Raw genomic sequence first — 23299 nt, 5'->3', positions numbered from 1 at the left:
AATGATAACAGAAGGATTAGGCCCTGCTACTATTGTGATAGGTGGGCCAGTCAGTGTTTTGCATCAGGGCCCTAATCAATGCCCACCTCCCTCAACTCTGTCCCTGGGGTTGGGCCACATGCAGCTTCTCTGTTGGCCCCCAAGGTGCAGGTCCCCTTTCTGGGGAAGCGCCCCAATGACCAAGCCTTGACTGAGGCCCCGAGGAGATCCTGGCGGGAGGAGAGGGCCTGATACACCAATGAAACAAGAAGGAAATTGCAGCCTCCTTTTGTGCTGCAGCGGGTGGATGAAACCTCGGCAAGCTGGGTGGCTGGGGAGCAGGCAGTAAAGAGCATGGCTGGGTCTCCTGCTTCCACATCCCCATGAACCTGGCCCTCATCCCCAACCCCCTTGCACTGCTCCAGATCCCACCTACACCTCTGTGCTGCCCAACTCCCCTTCCCATGCACCTTCAACCTCTGGTTCATCCCTCACCCCCCCCCCCCCCCAGCTCATCCCTCGACTCCCAGCTCGTCCTTTGACCTCCAACTTGTCCCTCAGCTCATCCTTCAACCCTCAGCTCGTCCCATGTCCCTCATCTTGCTCTTCCACCACCATCTCATCCCTCAACACATCCCTCGTCCCCAGCTTGTCCTGTGACCCCCAACTCATCCCACAGTTCATCCCTTATCCCCAGCTTGTTCCTCATCACTCAGCTCGGCCCTCGACCCCCATCTTGTGCCTCAGATCAGGCCTCAGTCCCATCTTGTCCCTCAACTCAACCCTCGACCCCCATCTTGTCCCTCAGATCAACCCTTGACTCCCATCTTGCCCCTCAGTTTGCCCCTCGACCCCATCTTATCCCTCAGCTTTGCCCTCAATCCCATCTTGTCCTTCAACTCATCCCTCGACCCCATCTTGTTCCTCAGATCAGCCCTCGACCCCATCTTGTCCCTCAACTCATCCCTCGACCCCATCTTGTCCCTCAACTCATCCCTCGACCCCATCTTGTCCCTCAGATCAGCCCTCGACCCCATCTTGTCCCTCAACTCATCCCTCAACCCCATCTTGTCCCTCAGATCAGCCCTCGACCCCATCTTATCCCTCAACTCATCCCTCGACCCCATCTTGTCCCTCAACTCATCCCTCGACCCCATCTTGTCCCTCAACTCGGCCCTCGACCCCATCTTGTCCCTCAACTCATCCCTCGACCCCATCTTGTCCCTCAACTCGGCCCTCGACCCCATCTTGTCCCTCAACTCATCCCTCAACCCCATCTTGTCCCTCAGATCAGCCCTCGACCCCATCTTGTCCCTCAGATCAGCCCTCGACCCCATCTTGTCCCTCAACTCATCCCTCAACCCCATCTTGTCCCTCAGATCAGCCCTCGACCCCGTCTTGTCCCTCAGATCAGCCCTCGACCCCATCTTGTCCCTCAACTCATCCCTCAACCCCATCTTGTCCCTCAGATCAGCCCTCGACCCCGTCTTGTCCCTCAGATCAGCCCTCGACCCCATCTTGTCCCTCAGCTCAGCCCTTACCCCCAACTCGTCCCTGACCCCCCCAGCTCGTCCCTCGCCCGGGCCGCTCCCTCCCGCTCCCGCGGGCCTCCCGGCGGAGCCCTCCTCCACGCCGCGGGCGCTCGGCCGCCGCAGGGCGCGAGGGGGCGGCGGGGGCCCCGGCCGAGCGCCGCGGGCGGGGGGCGCAGGGCCCCGGAGCCGGGCAGCGGCGGCGCGCGGGGGCGGCAGCGGGGCCGGGGGGAAACTTTTCCTGCGGGCGGCGGGGGCGGGCCGTGGCGCCCCCTCCCCCCCGCTGAGGCGCGGCGCGGCGAGGCGGGGGGGGCGGCGCGCGCCGCCGGCGGGGCGGGAAGGAGGAGGAGGAAGGGGGGGGGCCGGGGGCACGGCCGGGCCTGCGCCGGGGAATGACGCGCAGCTGGCAGCCCTGCTCATGCGCGGCCGGCCGGGCGGTGCTAGCGCCGCGTCCCAGCTCGGGGAGAATGGGGCGGCATCCGGGCAGCGCCGACTGAGCGGCTTCTGGGGGCCGGGGCTGCGCCGCGCCGCGGGCGGCCGGGCTGGGGCGGGCGGGCGAGCGCCATCCGGCAGCGGGCGGCGGCGGGGGACGCCGCGCCGCGCCGGCGGGGGGCTGCGAGCCGCCGGCGGCGCCCGGCGAGGAGGGGTCGGCGGCGGCGGCGGGCGGCGGCGGCGGGCGGCGGCGGGGGCTGCCCAGGGATTGTCTCGCTCGCTCCGCGGCAAGAAAGTTGGGCGGCGAGCGCGGCGGCGGCGGCGGCCCCCCGCCGCGGTGCGCGGCGGCCGGAGCGGGGCCCCGGAGCGGCGCGCTGCCCCCGGGGAGGGGGCGCCGCGCCTGGATTATCCCGAGCTGGGTCGAGCCTCCTGGATCTGCCTCTCTTCCGCGCCGAGTGAATCCGAGGTGTCCTCGTCTCGATCCAGATAGATCTTCCCCCCCCTCCTCTCTTTCTCCCCTCCTCTTCCCGTCTCGGCTTTTTTGGGGGGGTGGGGGGGCGGGGGGTGGAAATTTGTCAAGGTCATTCCGTGGATTTAATATTTTTTTTGTGTGTGTGCCGCTCGCCCCACCGCCACCGCCACCCAGCCTTGCTCTGTGGATTATCATCGCCCTGGATCCGAGGGTCTGAACAGCAGGATTTTTGTTGTTGTTGTTGTTGATTTTTTTATTATTATTATTATATCATTTTTTTAAGGGCTTCGGGGCTCGGAGAGGGGCAGCGGTGAGTTGGAGGGGGGCGACTTTTCTCCCCCCCGCGCCCCCCCCCTCCTCCTCCCCCCCGCCCGGCCTTCTCCTTTTTTTTTTCCTTTTTTTTTTTTCTTCCTCCTCCTCCTCCTCAATTTTTGACCCTTCTTCGGAAATGGATGGGAAAATCAGGCAGAGCCGGAGGTCGAGGTCGCAGCGGGACCGCGTGCGGCGGCGGGAGGCGGCGGCCCGCGACCCGCGCAACCAGAGCCCCTCGTCGGGCTCCGAGAAGGAGCCGAGCCCCGCGCAGGAGAACGGCGGCCCCAACTGCCCGGCGGCGCGCGGCCCGCCGCCCGCCGCCCGCGCCGCCCGCCCGCCGCGCCGCCGCCGCCGCGAGTCGAGCTCGCAGGAGGAGGACCTCATCGACGGCTTCGCCATCGCCAGCTTCAACACCCTGGAGGCGCTGGAGGTAGGAGCCGCGGGCGGCCGGGGCGGCTGCGGCGGCTTCTCTTTGGGGCGGGGGGGCGGAAAAATAATTCCGAAAAAATATATGTATTTCTAAAAGGCGCTTTGGAGGCCTCCGCTTTGCAAATACCGATTAACGTGCGTTAATGTCAGCCCGGAGGAGTCTCGGGGGCGGCGGGGTGCTCGCAGCCCCGCTGGCAACTTACTGCACCCCCCCTTCCCCCCTTCCCTCTCCCTCGCTCCGGCTAATGCTAACTATCACTTAGGGCAAGTCAAATGTTTGTTTGGGGTTTTAATTGGCTGCGAAATATCCCCGGCGCTGCGGCGTGTTGGGATGGTCCGGTATTGTTGTGAATGGTGGAGCTTCCCCTTCCTCCCCCCTTCCTCCTCCTCCTCCTCCCCCCCTCGGCTCGTGGAGTTTGTGTTTGCATTGCCAAAATGTTACTTTATCTGTCTCCGGAGATTGTTAGCAAATGGCTAGTGTTTGACATTTTGTGGAAAAGAGATGTTTAAATGGATAATAATCCCTTGGTTGTAATTCCCATTTTTGAAGTAATTGGACAAATTCTTCATCTCGTGTTGACTGTACATATTTTTTTCTGGTGTTAATAGGCTGGCAAAAAATATTGCTTGTCTAACTTATTACAAACAATATTTGCTGAGCAAATACTGCCTGCCTTGTCTGAGCTAAGTTAAGCAGAGCAGGAAATTTAATATTTTCAGAGGGGCATTGACAAACTAAGACTTTGGCTTTTGATTTCTGTTTTGTTTGTGTATGAGGGGAAGAACTGAGTTGTCGAGAGAAAGCACCTCGCAAGTCACTTGGTAGGCATGATAACTTGAATTCTGAGTAAATATGAGCAATCCTGGTACCCTCGTTCAACTTTCTTCAACGTGCTGCGCTAGAAACGTGGGCAAAGTTTTTGGGCGCTCCACTACTTTTAGACTTCCTGTCACTTGAGTGTGTATTAACTGTTAGAGTAATTGAGGATTGCGTTTGGACGAATGAATAATCCCAAATTTGCCCTGGGACCTCGAACATCTTTCACCCGGACTTTGAGAACCCATTTTGTTTGTGTCTCTTGTCTTGCTCTTTTTTTCCCCAGCCCAAACCTCTTGCCACACAGGCCTCTCTTTTCTGGCAGCCTCGTGGTCGTTGCGAGTTTGCCACTCGGTCCTGCTCGAGGTGACGTGTGCGGGGGATTTTTCTGAACCAACTTCTGCGAGTCCCGGCGATGGTCCTCTGAAGCCCCACAGAGGATCTGAGGTGGCCCCGAATAGCCCCAGCTGCTCAGCGTCTCGCTTGGGAAATCACTGATGACTTGGCGATCTACTGTAATATTTGAGTGATGAAATCTTGGTTTGGGGAGCCTGGAGTTGGATACGTTCAAAAAGAGGAATTTAGTCAGGTGTTCACTGAGCAGCGCTAGGTGTGTAATACTGGACTGGAAACATGATTTATGTTAGAGTGGAGACTGGTATTCTTTGGCCTTTAGCGGAGTCATTTCTGGGGTGTTGCCCTAATAGGAAGGCCGGCTCCTTTGCCGACGCAGGACTGATAATGAGCAAGCTATCCGCTTCTGTTTTCCTTCAAAACAGATGCCACAGACCTGTCTGTATTCTTTTTTTTTTTTTTTCTTGGGCATGCTCTTACTCAAATACGCATCAGCAGATAGGTCCAATTAAACCACTGAGTCTCTGCTGAGCTGTCAGTGAAGAAAGTAAAATTCATCTTCTTGCAGAGATATTCTACCATGATGAGCATATTATCAGGAAATAGGATACAAATGATAGTACAGTCCCTCCAGGGCTGACGGGGAAAACTCCACGCTTTTCAAAGGGTATGTGCCTTGTTATCAAATCAACCAAACAGTAACCTTGGTAATAGGGCACATGGGGAGAGAAGGTGACCTTAAACTTCTGCCACCCCAAAGTATGTCTGTGGAGGCACTTCTGCTTTTTCTTAAAAAAATAAAATAAAAATAAATAAAACCCAAAGAACAAGGAGGCACATCGTATTTGAGGTGCTCTGAAAGCCCTAACAATCACGCACGTTTCATAAATTCCAGTAACGCTGAAAAGGAAGAATACTCTGCATTGTGAGGCTTTTTTGTTCAGAAGCGCAGCACTGTGTTTGACAGTGGGTAATGTCTGGGAGATTTAACGTAGCAGCAAGCGGAGGGGATTATCAAGACAAAACTACTTTAAAGTAACATATGCCCATGTAAACTAGTGAAGCTGCAAGGTCATTTTGCGTAGTGTGGAGCTGTGTGCTGTAGTGTACTTGACTGCAACAGGTGGTTTTCTTCTGGTTTGGAGGAGATTTGCCTTTCAGTGTGTATTTTTTTTTAAGTACTTAAAATCATCTGTGATGATATTTTGAAAATAATAATTAAAGATCTCCATCTCCATGAAGGAGGAGAAAGAATGAAAGTGAGTTCACAGCCTAGGAGCAGTACTGACCTGAGAAAGTCAGTTTTGTTTAATTTATGATCCTAAAAAGGGCTTTTGTTGCTTATGTGGCAGTTCATTATGATCTGTTCTTGTGTTCTTGTTCTAGCATTGTTTTTCCACTGGATTTTACAGTGATCTGTGACTATGTTTAATAGGCTAGCTAAGCTTTGGGCTTCCCCTTGAAAATTAAATTTCTTTATGATTAGAGGGAATTTTATGGTAGACATTTGGAAGTGGTAAATCTTTTTTGTTTTTCTTTTTATCTAGAAACACTGTGAATTCCCCTTCCTCACTTCAGAAAATTCCTACTGCTGGTGTTCTTGTAAATAAAGGGTGCTATATATATATTCTTCCTACATGCTGAACTGGTGATAAGAGCAGTTAAGGTTGATACTGGAGGACAGCTTATGAAGTTTTTTTTAGCTCTTTGGTGTCAATTTAAGAAACAGCATTCTGGATTTTGGTTTAACTAATGCGGCAATGCTTGCTTTGAAATTTGGTATCTGAAAATACTGCATCTTACTTCTGTGACACTTGTGACTTGACTTGCAGATTCCCCTATCCTAACATCTTTCACATAAAGACATATTTGATTATATATTTTTCTCATTAAGAGCAAAAAGCCCGTCCATTAGCAAACCAGCAGTCTTTCTCTGTGTATAAAAAGTTAAGACTTACCCTTTCCCTTCCTTCCTCTGAATTCTGTCATATAAACCGGGCTTAAACTTGGGTTACATGTAGCTGATTTGTGTGTGGTGTTTTTCTTTTCTTTTTTACACGACCACTGAACATGACTTGGGAGTTAACAGCCTGGAAAGCGAGTTTGCCCTCACCTGCCCGTGCGTGTGAGAGGTGGTCAGCGAGATGGGCAGCCCCTGGAAAACCATTAGATTATCGTGCTGCACCGGAGGGGGCCGGTTCCTGTCCTGTTGGTCAAAAAAGTCAGCAGGCAGAGGAATGGTGGGCTGAAAAATGGGGGATTTCTAGCTGCATTCTGAAATGAATGGTATGGATGTGAGCATGTGTGTATATTCATTACATTCAGATGAAGCTGCTAATTATTCTTGAAGGTGATTGGTGAATCAGAGTGAGAGCATCTAAATGAATGAGTCGGTATTTGAGGGCTCTCTCTGATCATAGCTGTTCCTTTCAAGTATAAAAAACAGCGCTAAAAGGAAACTTCATTAGAATGTTAATGAATGCGATCTTTGAGAGCAATTGTTCTCTCAAAGTAGTTGTAAAGACAAGGGGTTGTGTTTTCTTTTTGGCTTTTGTTTATCAATTTTACAGATTCCAACAAAGCTTTGGAACGCTGTATGGAAATTTTAACTTTCTTGGTGTGTGTGTGTGTGTGTGTGTGTGTATGTTTTATTTTTTTAGGAATGTTTAGCCTATTTATAGAATCTCTTAGAGAATCCACTTGCAAATGTGCTTTGAGCAATGCATCATGCAGAAGTAGATCCCAGAACTGAAAAGGCAGACCTTGACTTGGTGCACGTCTTGTCGAAATTGGTTGCTGCCCTTGCACTTGAGCAGGGTTGTGGCCCAGCTGCAACTAGTCGCAGACCCGGAGGAGATTGATTAGCACTTTGCCCACTCCCTTACTTTTGTTTTTCCTCAGAAACCTAACAGAGCTAACCTGCAGTTACTTCTTTGCTGTGTGCACTTCAGTGTAGCAAAATTTAGAAAGCATAATGGTGATGGTAAACTTCTGGACAGAATCCATAAGTTCTTCAGCTGTTATCTTGATAAGGCTGTTTTCACATGTGTGTTGTACACTGTGCTGTTACTGTTGCTCTGATTGCTCATTGATAAGAAAACCAGTGTATTTAACTGCAACTTCCTGTTCCAAAGGTTTTGTGCTAGTTCCACTGACCTAGCTATGTAACTCTTAATTTACGATTATGCTGCTCTATATGTTGCACTTGCCTTTTTTTTCCCCATGCTTATGTTTTAAAACAAGTTTCTAGATATTTTCCCCTTAATTATCAAGTGATAGTGCTTTTGAAGGAGTTATTCCTTAAAATTTTTTTTTTTAAGCTCAGGAAAGCTAGTGATTTTTTGATAGTGCTCTAAATGCTTTTTTCCTTTCAGTTTTCTTGAAGGTATTTTAGTCTCAATTGATTTATTCTCCTAGCTGTTGATTTTGCATCTTGTCCACTCGGGTACTTAAGGTATTTTGTTGTTGAAGTAGTAAGAGGTGGTTAAGACAGAGCTACAACAGAGGGATGAGTTCTGGAAAGTCCGAAGTGTCTGCCCATCTTGTACACCGACTGTGGCCGGGCCTAAGTGGAAACTGGATTCCCTGCAAACCACAGCTGGGTGGCACAGCAGTGAGTAAGGCTCTAGCTCTTTGGTTGGAGCTGGGGCTCTTCACCTTGTCAGTAAAACCGGCTGGGGTAGCGAAGGCGCAGCAGAGTCGACGGAGGTTTGTTACCCTGCGAGTGAGTTGCACCGCTGGGGCCGCTGCGTGCGTGATGCAGTACTGCCACCAGCACGGGCAATGCCTGCTTGCCTCGGTCGAGTCACTAGTGTGGTGTTATCAGTATTATTCGTGCCATTTTACATAGCTATGGTTTCCACAGAGAGAGGAAATGGCTTACTCACCTGAGGGCGAGCTCTGAAATGCCTGTGCTTTTTGAAATGCAGGTGAAAATCCCAGCTGAGCTCGGGGGTCCCCCTCATCCTTGCCACAGGAAACATACTGAGTTCTACCTAGTTTGGACCATCTGAGGTCTTATATTTTTAGTCCAAATTACACTTGACCCTATCTCTTTGGGTTTTTTGAAAGACCTCTTATAATCTTGGTTTTTCCAAATGAGTCTCCTTCAGCATAGATGCTCAGCCTTACTTCTGTGGTTTACCTGGGGTAAAACATGAAATGAAGCTTGCTGAAATGTGTCTCCACACAGAAGTGGATCTGACCAGCATGAAAACATTGAGAAGCTAAAAAATATATATATATAGAGAGAGAGAGAGAGACAGAGAAAAGAATACTTCATAATTAAAAACATAGGGTGCTGTGTATTGTACAGGTAAGAATTTCTGATAAAAGGGATATAATAAAATTAGTGTTCCATTTCATCCAAATAATAGATGATGTTGGATCCAATTAGTGTTTGTTTGCAGTAATGCATTTGACTTCTGGTATAGTAACAACTGAAAAGTTTATTGTCCTCCCAATATGTTAATGCGACACTGTTTATTGTTAATCTAAGTTATTTCACAGAATGAGACTGAATATCACAATGATACTTTATGGGAAAATAACAGTGAAAAACTGAGCTCAGGAGGATGAGGTTAGTCTGGCATATTTCACTTTGTTTCTTGGATAGATTCCTGCTTGCTCTGCAGAAGGGCTGATGTATCGCACAACTGTACCTCTTTAAAAATTCATATAGTTAAGGAGATACAATATCCAGAATGTAGACAGTTACATTGATGTAAAGGTACCTAGATTGATCTTGCTTCTTCCTGTGACTTTTTAAGTGTGTGTTTGTGGGTTTTTTTTTCTTTTTTTTCTCCCCCTTGGTATCCTTCTGTTCTCTTCCTTTCTGTTTCTTGGTGTGAGCTGTTGAATTGTCTAGGCACAGCTACTGTAGGCTGTTTCCCTCCACATCAGGCTTAACTGGACTTGGTGGGTTTCTGTATATATAGATCCTAAACTGCATGTGAACCTTGGGTGGAGAAAGTGCTATAGAGCAATGCTTATTGCTCCAGCTTCTGTAATGACTGATCTTTGTCATGGTGATATAAGTTGCGAGGGAGCCTTCAAGTAGTTTGTCTTCAGTGCTGCAGCAGGTACTTTAGAGTGAACGGTGTCAGCAAAGCTGAAACACTGTGTCCTGCTCAGTGCAATGCAATATGTTTTTAAAATAAAGTTTTGAAATACAGTATGGAGGACGAGCATCGTGGTATCTGCTGCATGTGAACATCCTGCTGTAAGTGAGAACAATTTCCAATTCACTGCACTTTAATGCCTTCAGTTTATCACAGTAAAGGTATAAAAGAGCTTTATGTAGGTGAAGTGGCTCTTGCTGTTTAAATATCTTTTGGCTTTGCTGTGTTCCAGCACAACAGGGGCTTTGACTGCTCCAGCAGTGCTCCTTGCATAGAGAAGAGAGTCTGAGCGCTAATTTACTGGTCCTGTTCCATCTCTTTGAAAAATAGTTTTTTTCCAAAACTAATGAACTATTAATAATACCATTCAGATGCTGAAAGGAGAATCAGTCTTCATGTTATTAATCCAAAATGTTTAAAATGGAGGAGGAGGTAAAATAATTTCTGAGGCTGCCTAGGCAAAAACGAGACCTGTATTTGGTTGCCAGTCGAGTTCCTCTTGTGCTAGCTGTTGTGAAAGCGGGGCTGGTATGACCTGAACAGGCTCCAGGGCTCTTCCGCCCTGCTCTGAGCGAGGCTGGCAGCTGTGTCGAGCCCTAATGACAAGAGACTAGGAATACGTTAATTTTTGTAGCTTAATTATTTTGAACTGACTGTCTGGATCCAGAATTCCAAAATACCTGGTAAAAATGAACTGAGACAGCTATGTGTATAGCATTTGCATGATCCAAAATGAATGGAGAATGTTTCCTTTGTAACTCTGTCTTGCTTCAAGCCAAAAAGAGACTAACTTGAACAAAAGTTTCATCTGCAAGGTCAGTGGTTGGCATGGATAAGGGGATTGAAGGGATCAAAACGATTTCCCAGCACTACTGGCTGCAAAACATGGGCTTATGGCACCATTCCTGTCTCTCCCTTTGTGCTCAAAGCAAAGCTTTTTTAATCTTTTGCTAGCTATGTATAGTTACGGTACATAAATGTGGCAATTTTGAAGTCAAACATTCTATTTTAGGGGACTGTTGGTCACTGTCAACAGGCTGAGGGAGCTGTACTTCGTCTTGTTGTCTTCTATCCAAAGCATGCTTTGCAAAGAAGGTACCGGGGCTGTCTTTTCTGAATGCACTCAGAAAATATATATGGTGCCTTTGTGCCTGCAGTCTAAATGTGGAATTTATAATGTTTGTGACTGGATAGTGTCGCTTTATCTTCCTGTTCAACAGACGTTCTTCGTAGATTTGTAAAAAGATGACTGTAATTGCGTGGTGTTTTTTTTCACTTTTAAATTTAGTATGATTTACTCTGATGCTAACATATCCCTGATCTAGCCTCTGTTTAGCGAGGAGATGCTTAGGTTAGGAGTGTGTAGCCCAAGTTGGGAAACAAATAATGTTTTAGGGCCTCTGGCTATTCAATAGACTGTGCCATAATGAAGGACACCAAGGTCATTTCTTTAAACCCTCTTGATGGTTAATAAGATGGTAATTTCTCCACTGGTGGCTCTTATTTCTACCACAAAGCTAAAAAAAATCGGGCACGAAAGAGCTATTTTAGCCTTATAATGATACCAGATGCATCGGCTAATAAATATACTATTGTTGATTTCTTTGGACTCATAAACATCTCTTGCGCTGCTGCCTAAGGGGATGTGCAGCTTCTTTAATCCATGTAGCCTGAGCCCATGCTTGCACACGGGGGGAGCAAGGCTCAGGATAGTGTGCAGCTAAGAGATGTTTATGGAATCAGTCAAACTTGATATAAAATAATTATGGTGTTTTGACAGCTTGTTAATAACTTGCAACCATTGGAAGAAATAGAATTACAGGATTCTTGGTTTCTGATGGAACCTTGGCATTTCTTTGAGATTGTAAAATTAAAGAAAGAATGTGAAAACCATTAAAAGAGTTGGACATAGTGCCTGGGAAAAATGATGGGCCACTTAATTAAAAAAATTCTTCATTCCAATTGAAGTTCATTGCAGTTAATTTCTGTGTAGTTCGCTGTATTTGTAATGGCCAAGGAAGAGGACACCCCCAAAATCTGTCTGGGTGGAGGGTGGGTGTCACTCAGATTTTTTTGTCTTCTCTGTGAATGAAGTGGAAAGAAATCCTTGTGAACATTAGACATGAGAGAAAAGTCTTGTCACCTGTAGTGACTAAAATCCCCTGAAGTGTTGCCAGCATGTACTTTAGGAATCATATAATTATATGATTATTGAAAGAGACATAAAAGACCTCATGGCAAAAACCTTAGAAAGGGGGAGGGAGGGAATCTATGCAAATGAAGATGCACAGAATTTGCTGTCCTTTTTTCTAGTTATTTTTCAGTCCAAAGCCCAGTAATTGCTTTTATGGGGATTACTTAATACAACTGGGGCATGAAAAGGAGGGAGAAATTGTTTACGCTGTGTCACAGGACTGGAGTGCAATCTTATGGAGTTGGAGTATAAATAACTTTTAAAAGTAAAACTACAAAGTGGGTTTTCTACTAACAGAAAATAGCTATTTGTTGTAATGTTATCCTGCAATAAAAGTGTTTTGTGGTCTGGTGGTTAGCAGAGGGGACCGGAAGTTGAGATAATGGGGTTTTTTTCTGACTCTGCCACAAACTTCCTGTCTGAGCTTTGGGCAAGTCCTTTAATTGCTGCATGCTCCACCTTACCCACGCATCAACTGCGCACAGCGTTACTTGGCTGCCTCGTGGGAGGTTGTAATCTCAGCTCGGGGAGGCTGGGGTAACCCTCTGGCTTCAGTGCACCCAGGCTCGTGTTTCGGCCCTGGCATATTTTGAAACTTGGGTTGTGTTTGAGTGAGTTGAAGGGAGATCCTTGGACGAAAGACCTTCTGGTGCTGTTAGTGCTTACGAGCCTGGGCAGTATTTCCCATTTGTGATGTGGGGTAGGGATGTGCTTTTCCTTGGTCACACACTCGCACGGGAAGGATTTTGCTGCAATGCCAGGAGAGCATGCTGGAAGGCTCCTGCTGGCACCAGTGAATGAAAGGTGGGATGGACATTATGACCGGGAGCGAGTAGGTGCATCGGTGTCTTCTGGCCTCATTTGTCCTTTCAGTAGCTTGAAGCCAGAGTTGAATCTTCCTGTGTGAACTACTAGAGAGTTTTTTTACCACATTTCCACTAACTGATGTTCTTAATGTTGTCTTTCATGCGGGATGTACTGATCAGTGCAATAGCCCTACTGTGTGTGCCACACTGTATACCAGTGCAAGTTTAGTATAAGATTTTCCTGAGCTTTGGTTCTCTGGTCTCCTCTCCTAGTCTTAAAACACAGATCTGTGTTTAGCTTGACTTGGGGATTTTTAAGTTCTCTTAAACTGCTTTTCTTTACTGATGCACTTGATTTATAATTTTGTTTCTCATAGAAGCACTCATTCATGCATTTACTGGGGAGCTCTCCTGATGTAGTACAGACCCATATCTCAAGAGAGGTTTTGTTGCAAGATAGGCAAAAACCTCCTTCCTTCTTTCTCAGGCTTACTAAAGCATACAATGTATTGAAAGGGAGGGGGGGAAAAATCATACTGTTATTTAGTGCACAGTTACTGAATATTTTGTAAGATTCTCTCCAGGAAAAAAGAATACCATTTACTCTGATATTCTAGTTTGAAGCTAAATAGCACCAAGTTGTGATGTAAGTTTGCTAATGTGATTTTTCGCTGAAAATGACAATAGTTTTCCAACCAGATGGATTCTATAACACATTCTCTATCAGCTCATCCATCAAACTCTGCAGATGTCGGTACGTTCATTGTAATGTGCGCGTAGTAATGTTGTTGGTTACATCAAACAAACGATAAACCTATTCAAGTGCTATTAACATTTTCCCAGCAGCCCCCTGACGTGCATTTGGTGGTGAGGAGGGTGGGCGGGGGGTTTCTGTTCTCAGGCTGGCTCTGCAGGTACTGGATGGGAATTCTGAGTTGAGCTACTTTTTCTTAGGTTCATTTCATCGCTATGGAGATGGTTGCGTCTGAAGGATTGATGTAACTCATATAAAAAGAACCATTTTGAGGCTTTCTGATATAGATACTGATGTTTCCTATATTACTTGTATCAGGAAGACAGTTAATGAAACAGAAATGAGAGCCTATGGGCCTATGTGGTCTGTAACTTCATGTCATACAGCTCATAACTTTTCTTTCACGTCATTGGATGAAAATTTATCATCTGCGTCCAGCCAAAAGTGCTCAAAGGCCTTGGCTGAGAAAAGGTTCATATTCCTGTTATGAAGTTACCTTTCTGAGTTTAAGCTCCTTTGTAAGAAGGATGATGTTTGTAGCAGTGGTTAGATAAGGCATTATCTAGAGCCTTGTGTTAACATCAAACCCTATTGCCTCAGTTACAAAATGAACTAGTATTTTGGCAGGTGTATGACATGCCTTCTCCAAAAAGTATGTTATGAACGAGTGTAAAGAGGGGCTGTGTCTAATGTAAAATCCCAGATGATGGCATCAGATAAACAACTACAGGTAGTTCGCTTTCTTGATAGGATCCCTAGGATTATTTCTGAACTTGGTCTTTTTTTTAAATAAACTGCTCACATGAGCTATTTCCAGACAGAAGATCTTTGGCTTCTTAGCTTCACCCTTGTTCTGTGCTGAGAAATACGTCAACAGGTTGTGAAGTATGGAGCATATTGCCTGGGTGGTCTTTATCCAGGAGGAGCTCAGCATTGTCATCTCTGTGCTTGCGAAGTGCCTGTTTTATAGGCAGGTATTGCTCGTGATGCAGCTTGGAGGCAAGCCGTGCCTGCTCGCAGATGGCTTCTGCCTTCGGGGACGGTGTGAGGAAAAGCAACAGTTAAGTCTGCACTCATCCCAAATGAGGAAGTTGGGGCTAGTGACAAATTCTCTCTTTTTAAGTGCTTTGTAGTTCCCATACTGGAGCGGTAACTGGATCCTTGTCTTCAAGAGGTGTGAAACATCAGGGGTGTTACTCTAGTGGAGAAAGCATCTCTGGGGAGCTTTCTTCACTATCTATTTGGTTGGCTGGTTTCCCCCAGATTCTGTGTGAAGAGAAATATAGGGATTTTCTTTCTTGACATTTTATCCTCTTTCAAGAAATGATTTGGCTCTTCTCGTTAAATTTGCCAGCTCTTAAGGGTGTGCTCCTGGGTTTTAAAATCTTCCTCAAAATTATTTGCCTTCAGCAGTTGAAAGGTGCTACGTTGCTCTGTACAAGCAGGTATTTACGGATTTCCAGGGGAGGTGGTCTAGGCTCCCTGGCAGAAACAATCAAGTTCTTTGCTGGCTTCCTGGTCAAAATGTGTCAGTTGATTTTTCTTTCCCTCTGCCAAAACAAATCCTGCAGGCAGTCCTGGGCCAGAAACATCATCCTCTGCAGGGTTAAAATTGCTGTTTTATTTTACAATTAGTTACTAGTTATTTCAGTGATGTGGAGTTTGGGGTTTTTGGGGTGTTTTTTCTTTCTTCTTTTTGAAGCTTGGGGGGGAACTTTGTGGGTTGGATCCCTGTTATGTCACCGATACCAAGCTTCTGCGTGAAGGGCAGCTAGTTGTCATTGCTGCAGTTTGTTACTGAGCAGGTGTTTTGCTGATATGTTTGTGGCCTGCACTTGTAGTCAGCGCCTAGTTGCACGTCTTCTGGTGTTATAGTGGCCCAAGCAGTGTCATGTTTTACGATATTTCTCTGTATTTTGTTTGTATGGTTGGTAAAAACCCTGTAAGGGTTTTAATTGGGCCTCAAATAGGGCCGAGTGTAAATTGTTGGTGTCTTTGTCTGTGTTAAATATAATATAACTAATCATCTAGAATCAGATTATTGGGTTTGCTTAATGGTTCACATGTATTGCCATAGGAGAGCCGTCCTTTCTTTTTAACGCCTGTGTAGCAGTTGGCAGAGTTTACTGCCATCGCTTACTGCAGTCGCTTGAAGAGAGGTCTGTAGACGGTACCAGCTGAGGCTGAAAGCGAACCACTTGCGCGTGGCAGCGCTTGGGGCGAACGCATGACGCTGAGTAAAATCAAATGGGTAAGCCCAAGCGTCTGAAACGTCAACCCAGCTGAGTCCGCTTTTCAGGAAGCGTTGGATCTGGGTTTAGTGGAAACAGGAAGCAAAAATACCGAAGGTGGTTGGTGCCCTGCTTCCACCCGGGCAGCCCCAGGAAACGCGGGGCTGAGCGTGGGGAGAGGTTAGCGCTGTTGAAGCGTCTCCCGAAACCGCCGGCACCTGGTTGTCCTGTCGCGGTGGTGATGCAGCCGGCCCCGGTGGGTTGTCCTGTCCTGCAGAGCCTGGTGATGTCCCGTAGCGTGGGGAGTGTGCCAGCGCTAGTGCTGGCAAATGAACAACTTCTGGTGCTTTTCTTTTGAGTAAATAAAGCTTTTCCTTGTTCTGAATTTTTCTCAATTTGATTTTTTCATTAATTCTGATTTTCTGTTAATTGCCAGTAAGGGAATTTTCAGTACATTTAACTGAGGGCAAAAAGGAGCAAATACTGAGAGGAAAGAATAGACTTTTGTCTCAAATGATACATATGTACGTTCACCTTGTTCTTTTATATCTCTCTTCTTTTGTGTATGTGTGAATAAAAATTCCCATCCCATTTATAAATGTTTAGCAGATGAAGTCACTAGTGTTTTCCATACTATTACCTCTGCAAGGTTCAAAACATAAGCAAAATGTGATTCTTCATTCAGTCTCTGCTGAATATTATAGCAATAATGATTCTGCGCCTAAAGCATAAACCAAGACGCACACAGCATGCCAGGAAGAATGCAGACCTGTGGGGGTGAGGGGGGAGTGAAATGTAGCATATTTTACCAATTTTGCTGGAGCATACTTGTATATATTTTGGGATCGGGAAGGGGTTAATCATTGTGCAAGACTGTCCTCTCTAATGGCAACAAGCAAAATGTCGCAGGAGTGTGGGTTTCTCCCTTCCCCCTGTTAGACAAACAGATTGACGTGTCTTCGGAGAATGACAGCTTGCAGCAGTGCGATTTAACCAGTGTGGGTCTGGAAGCCGGAGCCTAAGTGGAAAGGCATGGAAAAAAACAACTGGCTTTGCGTCTTCACGACAATTGAACCTTTCTGAAAAGCATAAATGCTTTTTTCTTGAAACGTATTCCTGATCCAGAGAAAAGAACAGAAATTGGGATGAGATTTTCCAGACTGCTGAACTGACATCCCGTAACTTATACTTCCCAGTTAGCCCCCAACTGTATATGTTCAAAGGTCTCTTTTTGGTGGCTGCAGATACCTTCCAAGAAGGTCAGAATCTGGGTTGCAGCTGAATGATGAGGTAAAAGCTTTGCAGTGACATATGGAATTTTTTTAGACTTTCTAGTTCCTCTAATAATACGTTGTCAATCTTTAAAGCTGAGTGAACTTTAAATATCATCTCTGTTTAACAGCATTTAATCTTTCTGTTTTCTATTTTGTTCAGCCTGAACAAAGAGATACTGTTTTGTTCTCTTCTAGATTATGGGCATTCAGATGGTTTTTGTCTCTCTTTGTAAATAAAGAATGAGAGTTCGGGTGCCCAGTTAATGCTACTCCCTTTTTAATGTTGAAAGTTCATCCTGTGCACTGACTCTTTTTATGTAGATTTTTTTAAAAGTCTCTAAAAATGCGTATCTAAAGGACTTTAGTGCTGATATTTTAGTGATGTGGGGTTATTTAGCTTTTTTTAGTGAGGCATCAGTATATCAGCACTAAATAGGACGAAAATTGAACCAATACCCACAGGGATACATTTTTTTTGTTTGACTCAAACAAGGAAAAAAGGAAAAATTTCTGACTAAATTATTTGTTGGTGCAGCACTTACCCTGTGTCCAGTGTGTCCTGTGGAGTGAAGGGAAAAAATGGTGATATCTAGCCACTGCTTAAGTACTAACTTGCTTTGCTTTATACTCTTAGGAAAATTTGCCTAGGCAAACACATTTCGACCAGTGGGTGGATATCTGGTTGGTTGATAATACTTTAAGTCTGATAAAGCATTATTCACACCTTCTTGGAATGGAGTATGGGAATAAGCGGGGAACTCAATCTCCTTAGTACTGTATGTCATACAGACAGGCCGTGCTGTGCCGTGCTCTAATACAGGGGTTTATTTCATGCATGGTAGCCTAGACATGAAACAAATGGGTAGAGAAGGGAATTATGTAAAATTGAAAGTGACAATTATGCAAACATTCCAATTGAGGAAGAAGCAAATTCTTCTCTTTTTCCATGTGCTTGACTTCAGAGTTAAGCAGCCTGCTGGGGTTTTTTGAATGTGTATTTTGTATCTGTCATATCTCTCTCATATCTTGGCTGCTTCTTATTTTTTTTTTTCTGTTCTGTTCTTTTTTTTTTGGTTGACCTTATTTTCCCTTTTGTTCCATGGAGTCGTTCAATCTTTGTACTGCGAGGTTTGTTTACCTTGCCAGAGAAAACGTTAGCACCCTTCCATTTAGGAACCAAAGCCTGCAGTCCTCACCCCCTTGCGGCACGGTGGCCTGTCCTTTGCGCTGCTCGGCAACTCTGCATCCAGTTATGGGAATGCTCTGACTGACGTGTTCCAAATCTTTTCACTTGAATCTCTTTTTTTTTTTTTTTAAAGGGAGGGGAAGCTGGTGAGAGAAAAGGCAAGCTGTGAAAATAGCTCTGTATTTAGACAGATACCCTTTTGCAGAGCTAAACGACTTGATCTTCCATGCTGCTTGGTAATTCCCACGCTTGCTGTAATCGAGACACTGAGGAGGGAGCTGGGGCTGGAGCTGTGTGGCCACTTCAGTCTGACATAAGTATGTGTTTTTGCTGAAAGGAATGGTCCTTTCCTGCCCTGGCTGCTTGTCCCTACTAGCTCCCTTGTGCCAGCGTGAGCATTTATGCTGCCAGGAAAATGAATTCCCTGGTTCCCTGGTCTGGCTGGCCGTGCAGCCGTGCAAATGCATGCTCTGGCACGAGGGAGGCGAGGAATGCCGAGAGAGGGGGCCTGCCAAGCAGATGTGTATTGATTAACGAACCCATGCAAATATGGCCTGAGCTTTTGCAGCAGGATTATGCCTAAATATTCTCTAAATGTTTTAGGTCATCTTCTAAATCAGGGACCCACTGAAATGGACGGTGCAAAATGATTATGGTGCTGTAATGACTCTTTCTACACTGGTTTCAGTTAAGGCTTCTGAAGTTGGGATGCTGTGGTCGATTATGGGGCAGCGGGGAGTGATTGGGGATAGAAGGGATTACTTGGGAGGATAAGACCTCACTTGTGATTTAATTGCTCTGAAAACCAGTTTCTACCCTGTTTTCACTGATTAAGTTCGAAGTGACAGGGAGAAAGACGAGAGAAGCTTTGGTTTATAGTTGGTCGGATGTTCCAAGTGGATGAGGTATCTAACCCTATTGATGGCAAAAAGTTAAAAGTAGTTCAGTCTGTGAATGGTCTTTACAGCTCAGTTTACACAAAAATTCTTTTTTTTTGTTACCCTCCTGTTCTTTCTTTTTCTTTTTGTCTTTCTAAACTGTTTCCTGTGCTGGTGTTGTATAAAGGAGAAGCAAATATTGGACATTAAATCCAAAAAGTGGGGGAAGAAGCAGCTTTTCACATCAGTGTCATTTTTTTCCTTGCTATCATCTCAAGGAAGGATTGAAGAAAGTGGTGGGGGAGGACAAGATCAGTGCTTGAGACCAGCTGAATGATGACTCTACTGCAGAGAATGGTTTTCATGGAGGCTGGTTGTGTGGGGAGGGAGAGAAAATTGCATATAAATGGTGCAAATTTCTAAATAAAAAGCATTTAATTGCATTAAAGGAGGGGGAGGAACCCTCTTGTGTGCGCATTGAAGACTTCAGTGAGCATAAGTAACCTCTGTGGCACAGTAGTCATTGACCTTGTCAAATCATGCCATTGGAGGTCATGTGTGGTAAAGTGGGTTGCCACAGGGGATTAGCACATCTGGGCAGAGGGTTTTTTTTAAATCTGAGTGTGCATGCCAGATCCCATCTCCAGCAGCACACATGGATTCATCAGAAACACAAGGAGAGAGAAGATGAGAAAGTGTGTGCCAGAAATGCATGGGAGAGATGTGTCTGGTTCTAGGTGCTTTCTTGACCCCAGTTGCAGGCACTGAGACAGGTGGTTATGCTCTGGACTCCTAGCTCACTAAAAATGAGAAGATGTGCTTGAAACTTAACTACAAGAAACTCCCAAGCTTCCCTCAGTGATCTCATAGTTGGGCAGGGCACAGGGCTATCTTTTTGCCTTAGTTTCCCCTACAGTTTCATGTCTACAAATCTTCTTTCACATCCTGTCTACAGCTGTTACCATTCCTAATGCAAACAGATGCAACTTTAACCTTGTGCGTGTTGGAGGCAGATTTATTTATGTATTAAGGTCAAGAATTTGTATTTTGGACTGAAAATGTACATATAAAATGATATTTTCTTATAAATCTCTGAAGTTAAGAAGTGAAATGACAATGATATATCTGACCCTTATGTAGCACTTAACATTTAATGTGTAGATTTATGAAGGTATTAGCCCCATTTCACAGATGGGAATGCCTGAAGCATTAAAAAAAAGCAAATGATTACTAACAAATGATCCATTTGGTCTGTGCCTAGAAAGGAAAATATTCAAGATTTTAACTTTACAGCTTTTATTGAAATGTTTAATAGAAAGTTTGTTGGCATGGTGTCCTTGAAGTCTAAATGGTTGAGCATGAGGTTTTATACAAACCTGTTCTTCTCTGCCTTGCTATGGTAGGCAAGTCCACAATGTCGCTTTCTGTGTTTTTCAGCTGACAGGCAATAACTTACAGCTCAATCAGGAATGCAGGTGCTGTCTGTGTGCTACAGAGACCTTAAAGCAGTTTCTTTGCGAGATGGAAAATCATGTGCTCTATTATAGCTGTACCAGTAACTGTGCATAATCACAGCTGTCTAAAGAACGCTTCAGTCAATGAGATTGAATGTGAACCCCAAAACAGGGTTGCCTGTGCTCTGGAGCATGGTTGTGTTGCAGCTTGTTGCTGTCCATGTAGGTAAGCATCGTTGCCACAAGATAGCTGATTTACTGAAGTTTGTTTCTGACCTATGTTCCAGAGCCACTGAAAAATATGGTGGGAGATGTGAAAACAGGTCTTGTCCCAATCAATAGAGTTGTCTGGGGTGTTCTTTCTTTTAGTTTTTTAAACTGAAAATATGTCTTGTTAACTGATTCCCATTTTACTCCTACATTCTTCTAAATTTCTCCTTTAATTGATGTAATTTCACATCCCATGAAGAAGGCACTAAAAGGAAATTATCAATACTTCCTGCAGAAAAATGCTTGATATCTCAGTAGGTTAAAATGGCTTTAAAGTTGAGGCTAGCTAGGCTTTCTGTTCATCAGTCAGGCAAATTACTTGTCACTAATTTCCATTCCCCCCTGGAGGGGGAAAAAAAAATGATGCTTTGCTTCTGCCTTAGTCCTAACGACCCTGAATGAAACTGGTTGTAGCAATGAAAAGGCTAAATCAGAATGTCTGAAGAGTGTTTTTCTTTTCTTTTTTTTCCTTTTCTCTCTTTGTTTTGAGAGCTGGGATTTGTAACTCCCTTCTACTAAATTTTTGCTAGGCAGCAAAACTTTAGTATTAAAGTTCTGCAAAGCTATTCTTTTTAGAAAAGACTGTTTATGTTAGAGTGACATCAACAGAAGTATGATGAAGGCCAGTTGTAGAAGATACTCTCTATTTATTCAAGAGAGAATACCTATCCTGAAATACAGCCAGGCTTAGAAGTGGAAATAGTGGCACAGACAATAGAAATAAATCACCTAAGCTAGGTTTTTCAGCCTTTGTAAGTTGGTGGCCTCTAAAGGTTCTTCAGAGGATCCATAGTTCTCTATAAAAACATGTTTAAGACCACTAGAAATGGGTATTTGATTTTTGTTTTGTTTTTTTTCTTAGTTACCTTTACAGGTTGTCCCTTGACTTCCCACTGGGGACTGCAGGCCACAGGCTGAAAACCTTATGTCACATTGGAGCTTTGAACAGGATCTGGGTTCTTCCACTTCTCGGTTCATTGCAGTATTTGTTGTACCATATTGCATCTTTAATGTTAGGTTGGACTTGGAGAATTAAGTAGTGCAATTATGAAGCAGATGAAAAAAACACTGATGTGGTATCTGCAATAAATTAGTCATTTTGTACCTCCAAATAGCAATTATTCCTCTGACTGGCTTTTATCTGACCAATTTGCATGTGCAGTCATGGTAACTGGTTTTGCGGATTAGGCACAGAATTTCATGAGGATCTGATGTTGAGTTTTGGTCTCCCATGGTTGGTGCTTACTGGAAAGAGTAAGCAAAATATACAAATGAGGGATTTTCTATTACAGATTATGATTAGCTGCTTCATATTTTTATCTCCCAAAGCTTTTCTACACTCAAGGAAACAAGATGGCTTGCTTCTATTGTAGCGTGTGTTTTTTTTGTTTTGTTTTTTTGTTAATCTGACAGGACTGGGTAAAGTGGTCCCAGCTTTGTAGAAGCTGTAACACAGATTTCATTTGTATTGGCATTCTCTGCTGCATAGTTTGAGAACACATTGTTCAAGGGCTGGGAACTCACTGGAGCTTTAGCATTTTTCATAAGAGATATAAAAGAAGAGAGAGCTGGGGGAAGAAGGAAAAATAAACTGAAGCAGCATGGAGTGACCAAGGGTGAAATCCTGCCTCATTGAAGTCAGTGTCAGAACTCTCCATCTTCATTGGTACCACATTTCTGTGTCTTCTTTCTGATTTTGATCTTAACTGCCCTGGTATGCTGAAAATTAACAAATGGTAATGGATTTAATATTGTACACCTAGAGAGCTAAGTGAAATCTTAATTTGAAGAATATTAATTATTCAGAAAGCTAAATTTTGCTGGTGGGTTAAATGTAAGCTCTGTTTCTGTCTGGGATTTGTGTCAATTTAGCGTGCTGTGGACTTTGTAGAATCTCTGATATGAACAGTCTTTGAAGTGGAGAAATGGTCTAAAATATCTGCCAACAGCCAGCTAGCTTTTTAAAGCTTCATTTGTTTCAAATAAGCAAGCTTTTTTTAAACAAACAAACACAAAACAGCCCGCAAGTGCAAGAATAACAAGATACTCTTTCAAAACCATTTTTTCATATATATCAGCTCCAGCAACTCAGCTGTAGTTACCTTGGTCTCCAGTGCTGCTAAAGACAAATTAAGCTAATAAAACAGTATCTTGCAACATCATAGCAAATAAATTAGATAATCTGTATGCAAGATTCTTGCTACGCTGAATTTAAACTGCTTAAGTGTTTTCTCTTTTGATGAGGGGTAGAGGTTTTTACAAATGTAACCTTCCTAAGGGCCTGTGAAACAATGCCTTGTCGAGCTTTCAGCGGCCTCCTGGTGTATCCGTAGTTGACAAGAGATTGTACGCTGAGAAGTATTCTAAGAAAATTATATATTTGTTTTCTCATAAGTGACTATGTAATCTTACACTGATAATAAATTTATACATTGGAAGGCAGGTTCCAAGGAGGCAGTGGTAGCCACCTACTTCTGCATGGCATTACCCAACTTTCTTGGTAGCTGAAGGAGTTTCTTGTTTTGCATCATACTTGCCATACTGAAGTGTTTGTGTAAGCACACACATGCATGTGCATATGTGTTCTCCTTCTTCCTTGCAATTAAAACAATCGGAGCTGTTTGACATTTCTGGTAACTCCTGTTTGTTCCTTTGTCGATTCTTTTGGGACCAACTTCTGATTGCACTGTAGTAGCATGTGTGAAGTCTTCCAGATTTGTGTAAAGCATACTGTGAAATAATTACAGGTGTGCGAGCAGCTCATTTGAGTTCTCTGAGCTGTTGGCTTGTGAGGCTTTCCCGTGTGCT

The 23299-nt window shown here is 44.8% G+C and overlaps 1 protein-coding gene across 13 annotated transcripts in view; it reads left to right on the top strand.

The window, feature by feature from the left end:
• The first annotated feature begins 2822 nt into the window (after nt 1-2822).
• FBRSL1 (fibrosin like 1) overlaps nt 2823-23299 on the top strand; it is a 556885-nt gene continuing 536408 nt past the window's right edge. For 7 of the 13 annotated variants that reach the window (XM_067307140.1, XM_067307147.1, XM_067307139.1 and 4 more), the window contains exon 1: nt 2824-3154. In XM_067307140.1, coding sequence (XP_067163241.1) covers nt 2861-3154 — 294 coding nt within the window. In that variant the 5' untranslated portion in view covers nt 2824-2860. Of the gene's footprint in view, nt 3155-23299 lie in introns of all 13 variants that reach the window. The other 6 variants (XM_067307146.1, XM_067307142.1, XM_067307141.1 and 3 more) reach the window with 2 other exon arrangements.

This window comes from Apteryx mantelli, chromosome 17 (assembly GCF_036417845.1).
Source record: "Apteryx mantelli isolate bAptMan1 chromosome 17, bAptMan1.hap1, whole genome shotgun sequence".
Classification (NCBI taxonomy): Eukaryota; Metazoa; Chordata; class Aves; order Apterygiformes; family Apterygidae; genus Apteryx; species Apteryx mantelli.
This window is presented reverse-complemented; position numbering and strand designations above follow the sequence as displayed.